Genomic DNA, 12332 nt, shown 5'->3' with positions numbered 1-12332 from the left:
GCGGAATGGGTGCTCTAAGGGAGACTTTAGTGAGGTGCTCTCAGGGAGACTTTGGTTGGGTGCTCTCAGGGAGACTTTGGTGAGGTGCTCTCAGGGAGACTTTAGTGAGGTGCTCTCAGGGAGACTTTGGTTGAATGCTCTCAGGGAGACTTTGGGTGGGTGCTCTCAGGGAGACTTTGGGTGGGTGCTCTCAGGGAGACTTTAGTGAGGTGCTCTCAGGGAGACTTTGGTGAGGTGCTCTCAGGGAGACTTTAGTGCGGGTGCTCTCAGGGAGACTTTGGTTGGGTGCTCTCAGGGAGACTTTGGTGAGGTGCTCTCAGGGAGACTTTAGTGAGGTGCTCTCAGGGAGACTTTAGTGAGGTGCTCTCAGGGAGACTTTGGTTGGGTGCTCTCAGGGAGACTTTAGTGAGGTGCTCTCAGGGAGACTTTAGTGAGGTGCTCTCAGGGAGACTTTAGTGAGGTGCTCTCAGGGAGACTTTGGTTGGATGCTCTCAGGGAGACTTTAGTGCGGTGCTCTCAGGGAGACTTTAGTTGGGTGCTCTCAGGGAGACTTTGGTTGGGTGCTCTCAGGGAGACTTTAGTTGGGTGCTCTCAGGGAGACTTTGGTTGGGTGCTCTCAGGGAGACTTTAGTGAGGTGCTCTCAGGGAGACTTTGGTGGGGTGCTCTCAGGGAGACTTTGGGTGGGTGCTCTCAGGGAGACTTTAGTGAGGTGCTCTCAGGGAGACTTTGGTGAGGTGCTCTCAGGGAGACTTTAGTGCGGGTGCTCTCAGGGAGACTTTAGTGAGGTGCTCTCAGGGAGACTTTGGTTGAATGCTCTCAGGGAGACTTTGGGTGGGTGCTCTCAGGGAGACTTTAGTGAGGAGCTCTCAGGGAGACTTTGGTGAGGTGCTCTCAGGGAGACTTTAGTGCGGGTGCTCTCAGGGAGACTTTGGTTGGGTGCTCTCAGGGAGACTTTAGTGAGGTGCTCTCAGGGAGACTTACACGGATGATGCCTCAGGGGTCTTACATAGATGGGATGCCTCAGGGGTCTTACACAGATAGGATGCCTCAGGGGTCTTACATAGATGATGCCTCAGGGGTCTTACACAGATGGGATGCCTCAGGGGTCTTACACGGATAGGATGCCTCAGGGGTCTTACACAGATGATGCCTCAGGGGTCTTACACAGATGGGATGCCTCAGGGGTCTTACACGGATGGGATGCCTCAGGGGTCTTACACAGATGATGCCTCAGGGGTCTTACACAGATGGGATGCCTCAGGGGTCTTACACGGATGGGATGCCTCAGGGGTCTTACACAGAAGGGATGGATATTTCTTTTGATTTTGATTGATTGATTTATTGATTCAGATTGATTCATTTGAAAATTGCTTTGTCTCTTGCCGAGAAAATGGGATTGCGAGTTCTTTGCTGAGGACCAGACTCACATGATCTGCTGAGGTTCTGAGTATTGATCATTTCTTCTGAGAGAACTGAATTTTGCTGGAGATTGAAGGCTGCGTGAGCAAATTCTAGACTTCGCTAGGGAAACTGATTTTCTTGGAGAATTGACTCTTCTGAAGAGTGGAATCAACTGAGGAGTTTAGAGGTTTGGCTTGAGATGTGCTCGTACCCCTCTTATCTTAACTTGCTGGAGGCCTTATTACTGATTGCCTTTGTGTGCTTGACATCTTTTATGACGCGAGTCATAAAAGATGCCCCTAGTATATTGTGTTTCCATGACAGGAGTTTTAAGGAGGCAGGACAATGATGGTTGAAGAAAAGATGTTTCATTTCATGAAGGCTTGAGGTTGCACAGTTTTTTTTTGTATGGAGAGAGTAGGACAATCACCATGATGGCTGGGTCTGAGAATCCCATTTTTTTGCATTGCTCACTTTTGGAGGCTTAAGGTCTCTGGTAGGTTTGAACAAGATGTCTCCCGCCCCTTCTGATACCTAAACCAGGATTTACTCTGAATTTTCTTCGCATTTTGGATGACACGCTCCCATTCTTCCAGCATCTGACAGTTTGGACTTCGCAAGGAGAGGGAACACAAATATGAAGGAGGAACAGATTTCCAAGGACTCAATCAAAGAAGATTCTCATTGTTCCAAGGACTCGACTCGCTTTTGACTCACTCTTGGATCTGATGTGTTATTTTTCAAGGGTATGGCTTAGCCACTCTTAGAGTATTTCGAAGACCGTGTCAAGAGGCACTATTCTCCTTTTTCGGTGTTTATGTCATGATTATTATCCCTTTCGGATTGCTCGGTTTCAATGCCCCTAGTTTAGATGAATGTTAAAGTAAGCTTGCTGGCACTACTTGGACTCCAAGATTTTACCCTGGTTGAAGACTGTTTCTCCACCTCAATGATTCGCTTTTTCGTTGGAAGTCATTGCCATTGACCAGATTGCCTTGTCAGGTTTTCAATCTGGCGGACCGCTTGCCCTAACTTTTGCCTGGTTCGCCCTTTCGGGTTTTCAATCCAGCGGGCTCGATACCCTAACTTTTGCCTAAGCTGACTTTTCAGTTGTCAACTTAGCGGGTGAATGACCCTAAATTTTGCCTAGACCGCCCTCCCGGGTTTTCAGCCTAGCGGGTCTTCAGATTCCATCGTGTTTTGTTCTTGACTTTGAACCTCTGCTTGTTCACCAGAAGGACTTTCTAAGTGGGCTGGGGTTCAAAACGGTTGGATATTTCCTTTGGATTTCAAAGTTTCAACCGAACCTGGATTGGTCAGGTTGCCTAAGTACCCCAAAAATGGAGGATCAGGTCCGCGTAGTTTGCTGGGGTTTGGAACACAATGATTTGGCTTTAAGCTCAAAAGTTGAAAGGGAATAATTTGATTTTTATTCCAAAGGTTGAAAGGGAATAATTTGACTTTTATTCCAAAGGTTGACCGAACCTGAATTGATCAGGTTGCCTACGTACCCTATAGAAAGGGATCAGGTCAGACGTAGTTCGAAACGAACTACCCCTGGTTTGTGGGTGCTTGAAAATAATGTTTGATTTTGTTGAGGCTCGAAGGTGATTGCAAAATGTTTTTTTTTTTAAAAAACTTGGGATTTTGGCATTTAAGGCTCAGGCGTCCAAGGATGGCCTTCTGGTGTTTTGGCATACAAGCTTCTTGAATGGCTAAGGTTCAATGGCTTTGAACTTTTTTCTCTTTCCTCTTTTTTTTTTTTTGAGGAGTCTGGCGGCATTTCCTGGCAAGACTTCATCTGCACTGTGCGAGCTAGACTGATTGAATTCCCACTTTGTCTTTGAGATCTCGCACTGATATTCGGGATTCTACGACTCTGGGTCTTCTCTAAATGCTGAAGATGATTTTGAAATTTTCAATCTATTTATCAGCTTTGCTTTTTGAGATTCTGACGTTCTTGAGGAGTTGACGTGGGGCATGCTCCCCTCTCCTTTCTTCTCTGGATTCTATCTTTTTTTTATTGGATGTCGGGGAGGCCCCTACTCCTTGAATGTTCTAACTTGAAATTCCATCGGAATGTATAGCCCAAGTATTCTTTTTGGGGTTCATGTTCTATGCTCATGACTTTGTTGTCCGAAAGTCTTCTCTCAATTTTTCATTAACTTCACTTGATGTCTGGTATTCTTCGTTTGAAATTTTCACTTTTTCGACCCGATGTCTGAAGCTGAGGGTGACTTACGTTGAACAGTGCCAAGGCATGCTTCTGGTTTATCCTCATAGGACCAAGCAACACTTCTTTGAACCCTCTAAATAGGTTTATCGATTCTTTGCGCTCTTCGGGAGATTTTGCCAATCCTTATTTCCCGAGTTTCGGATTTGGATACCACTATCCACGGTATCGATTTCATCTTCGAGTGGCTTTGCTCGACGCTCTTCCCCTCGTTTGATCAGCTTTCAAATCTCGAGGAGAATTTCATCGGCATCCTCATTCGAGGAGGGTGTCTTAATTTGTTTATTAACATTAGATCCAAGAGTGAACATATACAAGAATATTGACGACACTGGAATCAAATGTTCTTTTCATTGAATGTTTGAAGTACATACAATGATTTTTGATGCGCCACGATAGGCTCTCCATCAAATTCAGCAAAAGATTGGACATTGGCTCACAATGAGAGAGACCAATAAACACAACGTACGTAGAATTGATATTGGCATGGTTAGGCTTACCAACTTTGACAGGAGGGTTGGTATACACTCTTCCAAACAAATTTCAAAGATGAGACACTTCATCGGAGGCAACGGATTGGCGCTGAAAGTTCAAGGACAACGTGCCTTCATTGATAATGATTGGAGAGAGCAATCCTGGAGTTAGAATCTCAGAAGAGAGGGCCTCTTTGGTTTCTGTTGATCCAGCTCAAATTGTCCTTTAGCACCTGACAATGGCAAGGCTTTCTCTGGTATAATGTTTTCAAGGAGTTCAAGCTCTGACATTTTTCTTTTCCCTTCCTAATCATTTTCCAGCCCAGAGGTGGTATAGGTAGAGGTGGTAAGATCTGTGAAGGGTTGAATGAGTTGAATGGTTCCCATGGTGGGTGAAAGAAGTGCAACACGGTTATGTGCAGGGTTCTCAGAAGCATTTGAGTTCGAGAAGACTGAGGGGATCCCCGTCTATCAGGTCATGGATGTCATCACCATCTCTCTCATTTCTCTCAAGACGAGACTTTCAGCATACTCAGCCATCTGGGCAATGTGAGAGGAAAAAGGTATAGCGGGCTAGACCAAGCGAGTTTAGAGATGAAAGCTTTTTGGGGTTGATGGTAAACGAGTGACTAAGACTCCTGTCATGGACATCATAAACACTAGGCTCAATGAGAATTAATCCCATAGCAATGTAATGTGCAAGTTGAGACAAAAGGTAGCGCCAACACATCCTTCCCTTGGATCAAAATCCGACAGCTTAACGGTTGTGCATGAAGATGTGGTACGACAAGTACATGGTTTGTCAACAAGCCTAAAAGGATGATGACCACACTCAAGGTATTTGGAGAAAATTCGGCAGCATAACGGCTATACCAGGAGATGTGGTAAGGTAAGCACATGGTTTGTCAATGAACCCAAAAGGATAATGATTACGCTCAAGGGTTCTAAAAAAAATTGGCAGCATGACGGCTATACTAGGAGGGTCTCAGCAACTAAACATGAAGAGTATGCCGTCATGGTCAAGATAAAGCAGGGATCTCAGCAAGAACACACACTCCGATAATGATAATGGCAAGATAGACTCACAATCGACATGTGGAACACGGTCTGATCAGGATCAATCAAATGATCAAGCTCACGGAAGACAGATCATGACTAAAAGAGCCAAGAATCTGATGATAATCCACAGAATGGATAGATGGGGAAAAATTGATTAGATTAGAAGGAAACCTAACTAAGAAGCAAGCCCTAATCTAATAATAAATATATACATATATATATATATATACATCCTAACCAGGGGCACCAACCCTAGTCTAACTAGCGCAGCCAAGAAAATCTTGACCCAGAAGTGTCTGTGAGTGTACTAGATAACGCGGCGGGTAACCACGGTGTGACTTACCCTTCTACACTACATGGGTAGGCTGACTTCTATCCTAGGCTTACATATGCTGGTCGCACATGTTCGTCCTATATGAGTACATATATATAGTGTCCTAGCAAGGGTTCCCTAATTTTGGTTCTAAAGGGAGAAACTAATATATATACATAATATAATGAAATAAAAGTAGGGCCCGGGCATTTCTGCAGGGTACTATGCTTATGACCATACCCTTGATGTATAACGCCAGCACACCCAGCATTATACAAAGTATGTTCATTGCTCATCGGCTGCTGTAGAACACCAGCACACCCAGTGTCTACGGCTGCAGCTCCGGCGCATAGCTCGGAAATAGATACAACGGTTCCCATCTGGTACGCGTCATATCTATTCCCTGAGGCCAATAATGAAAATGATGAAAGAAATAAAGAATATGACAATGTATGATGTGCGATGTGTGAATCCCTTGTTTTATTTACGCGCCTACTTGGTGCCCCTGGATTTCTAACGATAAAGTTCCCATTTAACTCGATTTTGGCCCAAATTTCCTCAAAATTAGTAACAATGGCATTTTTACAGAGTTAGGCAATGTTTCAAGATTTCCCCAGCAGAGTCGCCAGTCTGTGGAACCAGATCCGGGACGGGCGTGAGGGGACGGGCCCCCGCGCGAGTCTCTAGATCATCCACGTGAAGGAGAGCCCCACCAAGGAACCCTCGAAAGAGTGCCCCTCACAGCATGAGCGGCGATATAAAGTGAGATACCTCTCGATTCGGGGACCAGCCCAGATTCGAGGCGCACCTTAAACAAAGAAAGAGTCGCCATCCAAGGAAGTGGGCCCTAGATCCCATGCTGTGCTCTGTTGCAACGGATAACCAGAGATATAAAATAGGGTTCGTGCCTGATGACGAATGGGGAAGGGATTAGGCGCCCCCAATTCGCCCAAGTGCTAGCACCTGGTCTCTTATGCCATTTATTATTAATTTTGAAGAGTTTTGGGCGAAAATCATGCGAAATGGGAACGAATATCTCCGAGATAACGTCTAGCTAATCATGCATGTCTCGGAGATGAATAAGAAGCACACACAAAAGAAATGAAAGATATGTCGCCTAAGAATAGCTAGGTTATGAGTGACATGCCTAATTGGTGTCTAAGTTCTGGTGGACAAGCACATGCATGTTACAGCTAAAGGTATAAGATCTGTACATAAAAATAAGAAAACACAGCAAAACACACAACACAACACGACTCGACAAGACAAATCCTAAAATTCTAATGCAGGACTTGACTCGGACCAGGATGGCCATCCATCCTAGCTGCACTACGTATCCCGGCCTCGGGAAGAATCAGAGCCAACGTAGTTCGGTGTCCTATGCTAAACTACAATGCCTAAACCTCTAGGACCGCTATCCTAGACTCGATCAACTAGACTCGACTAGTTTTTAAAGCTTTTTGTGCGATTGGTTAAATTCAAGTGGATTGTGATTTTTACGACTCTCTATATGTCCTAACTAATGCAGGTTGTTTAGCCTTAAGCTAATGCAGGTGGGCCCTACATCCTATGTGTATCTAGGCTGTGCAACATAAAGAAAACCATGGGCTGACTATATGCTTCCTAGTCTAGCCATCGGTTCGACTAAGTGTCTGACCGATCGACTCGAGGCCTCCTAACTCTAGGGACACTCACACGACATGACACACCACATCAATACAAATCAAGACCGACTCCTAACTCTAAAACACCCTAAATATCTAGGACAGACTCCTAACTCTAGGGGAAGATCTTTTTGAAAAGGTTTTGAAGTTTTTTGTATTTTTGGGAGGTTTTGAAGTTATGAAAAATGGTGAAAGTTGTGAGAAATATTTACAAAAATGGTGACTGAAAATGGTGAAAGGGTGTAAAAATGGTGTCTAAAAATGGTGACTGAACTCAGGGTGCCAGCAGCACGCCTGAGCTGCCTACGTACCCCTCAGCTAGGGATCAAGCCATCCGTAGTTCGGACGGAAAGGTGAGAAATAAAGAGTGATAAAAAAAAGGTTGGTGACTGCACTCAGGATGCCAGCAGCACGCCTGAGCTGCCTACGTACCCCTCAGCTAGGGATCAAGCCATCCGTAGTTCGGAACGAATTCCTAACTACTCTGCACATGACTCAAGATTTTTTGAGATTTTTGATTTTGATTATGTTTTTGGATTTTGAATTGTTTTTGAGATGTTTTTGAATTTTCAAGTGTTTTTTGGAATGTTTTTGTTGTTTTCAAGTATTTTTGAAATGTTTTTATTGTTTTTTGACACCAGAGAATAAAATCCTATCATCATACGGGTAGGGAGACTTCTGGAATCCCGCAAAGGTTGGATAGCATCCTATGCTTTGCGGGGGAACGAACAGGAAAATAACTCGGCAAGGGTTGGACAGCATCCTATACCTTGCAGGAGCGGGTAAAGATCACGACTTGATGAGAGGATGGACAGAATCCTAACCCCTATGATGATAGGAAAAACTCCTGGACTGACTGAAGGACTGACTCCTGTGCTGAAGACTGTTATAATTACTATTCACAACTACTATTCACGACTACTATTCACAGCTACTATTCACAGCTACTATTCACAGCTACTATTCAAAGCTACTATTCAAAGCTACTATTCAAAGCTACTATTCAAAAGTACTATTCAAAAGTACTATTCAAAAGTACTATTCAAAAGTACTATTCAAAAGTACTATTCAAAAGTACTATTCAAAAGTACTATTCAAAAGTACTATTCAAAAGTACTATTCACAGTAGGACCTACCAAGTACTATTCATACATCGGCGGGCCCCACACAAACGGGTCCCACATCGGCGGGTCCCACATCAGCGGGCCCCACATCAGCGGGCCCCACATCGGCGGGCTCCACACAGCGGGCCCCACATCAGCGGGCCCCACACAAACGGGTCCCACATCGGTAATTGGAAACGAAATAACAATTAAATATTCCACCGAAAGAAAAATAATAATACTTAATTAATAGTAATCATCGCGGTCAAAAAAATTAATAATTTAATAATATTAATAACCGACAAAAATAATAATTTAAATAAAATAATCATTACGGTCAAAAAACAATAATTAATCACCGACAAAATTAATAATTTAATAATATTAATCGACGAAAATAATGATTTAATAATATTAATCGACCTGGTACTGTTCACGCAACCTTTACTATTCACGAAAATAAAAATTTAATCCTATTACTATTCAAACAGCTGTTACTATTCTCGATAATTTAATATTAATAATCAACGAACAGTCAAACATGCAATGATGAAACGACAAAAAAAATTAAAAATAAATAAATAAATAAACATAAAAAATGAAAATACCTGAGCGTAAGGGTGGCCGGAGTTGGGGCCGGATTTCGGCACAGCCGGTCGGAGGTGGTGATGATCGGACTCCGACGAAATTTCTGTCGGAGAAGAAGATCCTTCTCTCTCTCTCTCTTTTCTCTCTGCAGATCTCTCCTTCTTTCTTTCTTTTTCTTTTTTTAAAAATAAAATAAAAATAATAAAAAAAAAATAAAATAAAATGAAGAAGAAGAAGTTGGAAGTGGGGTGGAGGAGATGGTGGTAGGGCTGGAAATGGCCGAATAGTGGTGGTTTGGGTTTTGCAGAGGAGAAAAGGGGAAAATGAAGGAGAAGGTGGAGATGGTTCGACGGTGGTGATCGGATTCCGGCAAGCTTGCCGGAATCAATGGAGGTGGTGGCTGTTGGTGGTTGTGATTGGGTGAAAGCTCGATCGGAGGTGGTGATGAGGGAAAATATGGGCGGCTCCGGTGGGATGTGGTCGGAGGAGTTGGGTTGCAGAAATAGGATGGAGGCAAAGATGAGGTGGTGGCCGATCCGATCGGAGCTCCGGCACCGTTGCCGGAGGAGAAGCTCTCTCTCTCTATCTTTTTTTGTCTTTTACCAATGAGCTCTCCCCCTTTCGTTTTTGATTTTTTTTTTATATAGGTTAAAATAACCTGTTGATATCCCCGCACCCCCATTTGATGGGCGCACAAAAATGATAAGGCGCGCCCGTAACCTTTGTCCCATTCGGTCCAGGTTCGGCCCCACCCAGGATAAATCACCCCCCTTCTGCGCATTTACACTACAGCACCGTCTTAGCTCGTTTGCTAGGCAAACGCGATCGGATTTCGACGAAATTTTGCGGGGACCTAGCTGGGACCCAAAGCTAGCCTAGGGTTAAGTTTGGGACCCTAACTCATTGATTTGATGGGGATTTTTGCAAAACTGGAAGGGTTTAGGGCACGGTCAAAATGGGGTGTCTACAATTGGTCACAATCATAGTTTAGTATATTGATCACAATCATAGTTTTAAATTTTGTCCCAAATGGACCGAAATTTTGGATTTCGGTTGGAAGCGAAACCGAAACTTCGCGAAATCTGAAATTTAGGATTTCCCAAATTTCGTCCAAAATTTCCGAAATGATTAATTAATTATTTTTTTACCCGATTTCTGCCAAAATTTCAGTTTCGGCCAAGGCCGAAATTAGGACAGAAACTGAAATTTAAATCCATGGTGACAGCCCAAGTGTCGTGTATGTATGTTTAAGGACCCCAAGGGTCCTTTTATAGAGGTTTGGAAGAGGAATAGTTTTTATAGCACCTCAAACGGTCGGATCGGCTTCAAATTTTATTATCTGTGAGGTTTAATTGATAAATTGATTGAGTCAATTTTTTTCAAAAATTAATTATCGTATTTAGTTTTGCTAGAAAGTCTTTTAAAAATAAGGACAATTTTATTGTCGAAACAACTTATTGTATATTTATGTTAATTTCTATTGATATTCATTATTCTTTCCTGATTACCGATACAGTTTAGAATGGATCTTACTGTTCTAGACATGCGCCACAACGCATGTCATTAGGTATTCGATCTTGTTAAACACTTAAACTAAATTACATGGTTGACTTGCTTGTGTGATGGTTTCTAAGTGTGAATTTACGTTTATTCTAACATTTCATGAAGTTTCACTATTTGCATGCGTTGTCATAAACCTTTGTGATTTTACAAGATTTTCGCCCAACCGACATTTTTCCATTTTTGTGGTGACTGACAGGCATAACGAAAACGATATTTAAAGGGCGATGATATTTTCCCTCTCCCCTGCAGTACGCATTCGCCCTACCTTTTAACGTGATTTGATGTCAAAAAGCGTTAAAGTTGCCCGCTGTTCACTACGCATTCGCCCTACCTTTTAACGTGATTTGACATCAAAAAGCGTTAAAGTTGCCCGCTGTTCACGTTATAAGGGGGGCGAATGCACTGCGGGGGGGGGGGGGGGGGGGGGGGTGGGCGGTGTTGCAAATATCATCTCCCTATTTAAGACGTTGGTTTAGGCATCTCCTTCAGGAGTTGTACTTGAGATCATATACTCATAACTTTTTTTTCTGACCTTATTAAAACACATCTGATTCTGATATTTCTTAGTCTGAAAATTTCTGCTTTATCTGGCCATTATAAAATGTTAACTACTATGAGTTATTGTGATTTCAGGCCTTGGGAGAGGCCTACCAAGTCCTCAGTGATCCAACCCAGCGGCAAGCTTATGATACTTATGGGAAAGCAGGCATTTCAACGTAAGTTTCTTCTTTTCTTTCTATTCACTGTGACACAGATTTTGAGGATTTTATGGAATATAATTGGATAGATATATATTATTATTATTAGAAACACACAATTGTACCTAATTGTTCCTCTTTTTAAATTATATCTATCATCTTTCAGTTTAAAGAGGACTGATCTTTGTACCCATGCCTATGTGTTTGTTACAGTGAAACAATTATTGATTCAGCAGCAATCTTTGCAATGCTCTTTGGGAGTGAGCTTTTTGAAGAATACATAGGCCAGCTTGCAATGGCATCCATGGCTTCCCTCGACATGTTCACAGAAGGGGAACAGTTTGATGCCAAAAAACTGCAAGAGAAAATGAGGGTATGATTCCTTAGTACCCATCTGAGAAAAATGTGTTCTTCAGATGGGCTTTATTGGTTTCTTTATTATCTTTCTTATATTTTATTCCTCCTTTTTTCAGCATCATATCCATTTCAAAGGAAGTTCACTGCTTGAGTCTTTTCCTATGTAACAGTGTTGTGTTCAATGCTCATTAGACTCTTTTATTGAGCGCACTAATAGTTGGGCTGTTCATCAAATATTTTCTGTTGCTTATCTCATCTATATCCATGGATCATGATGAAACCTGGCTTTAGGGAAGGAAAATTAGCAAAGGTACATATAAAAAAGAACTATAAAAGTGGTAAATTAAGAAGCACAATATAAAGAGCCTGGAAATAGCTTAAAATATTATAAGAATTCTCTCTCTCTCTCTCTCTCTCTCTCTGTGTCTTTGTCATATGCCTGGTTTGACTGATTGTCTTATAAGTTAAAACTCTTATAATTGCCGTACAATTTTAGACTTGATGACCACTATAAAACATAGCAATCTGAGTGTTATCTGATTCAACACCATAATTTCACTTTAATGAAAGCGAACCAATGAGCTCACCTTCTGGCTCCCTAATGGTTTTGTTTTAACTCCACTTGGAAGTGACACAGAATTTGTCATGAGAGAATTAGCTCTAGATTGTGCTGTAAAGCATGAAATGTTGTTAGTTCCATAATTTATATTATATTGTATTAAAGAGCCTGAAAAATAAAGAACCATTTAAGAAAAATATTACCCTTGCTTCTAACACTAATAAAGTATTATCGATGAACCATGGTAAATCTCTAGTTGCACGAAATACCTTCAATCACATCATAACCTATTGAAATGTTGCCATCATCAACCAAATGCT

At 42.3% G+C, this 12332-nt stretch overlaps 1 protein-coding gene across 1 annotated transcript in view; it reads left to right on the top strand.

Moving 5' to 3' along the window:
• Positions 1-12332, top strand: part of LOC143862349 (chaperone protein dnaJ 10-like) — a 53535-nt gene that overhangs the window by 27182 nt on the left and 14021 nt on the right. The window contains exons 4-5 of the mRNA XM_077373379.1: positions 11032-11114; positions 11310-11469. Coding sequence (XP_077229494.1) covers positions 11032-11114; positions 11310-11469 — 243 coding nt within the window. The remainder of the gene's footprint in view (positions 1-11031; positions 11115-11309; positions 11470-12332) is intronic.

Source organism: Tasmannia lanceolata, unplaced genomic scaffold, assembly GCF_043159265.1.
Source record: "Tasmannia lanceolata isolate RefF3 unplaced genomic scaffold, GAP_Taslan_0.1 ptg000003l, whole genome shotgun sequence".
In the NCBI taxonomy this organism is placed as follows: Eukaryota; Viridiplantae; Streptophyta; class Magnoliopsida; order Canellales; family Winteraceae; genus Tasmannia; species Tasmannia lanceolata.
Note: the sequence above shows the minus strand (reverse complement) of the source record. Positions and strands in the feature narration are given on the sequence as shown.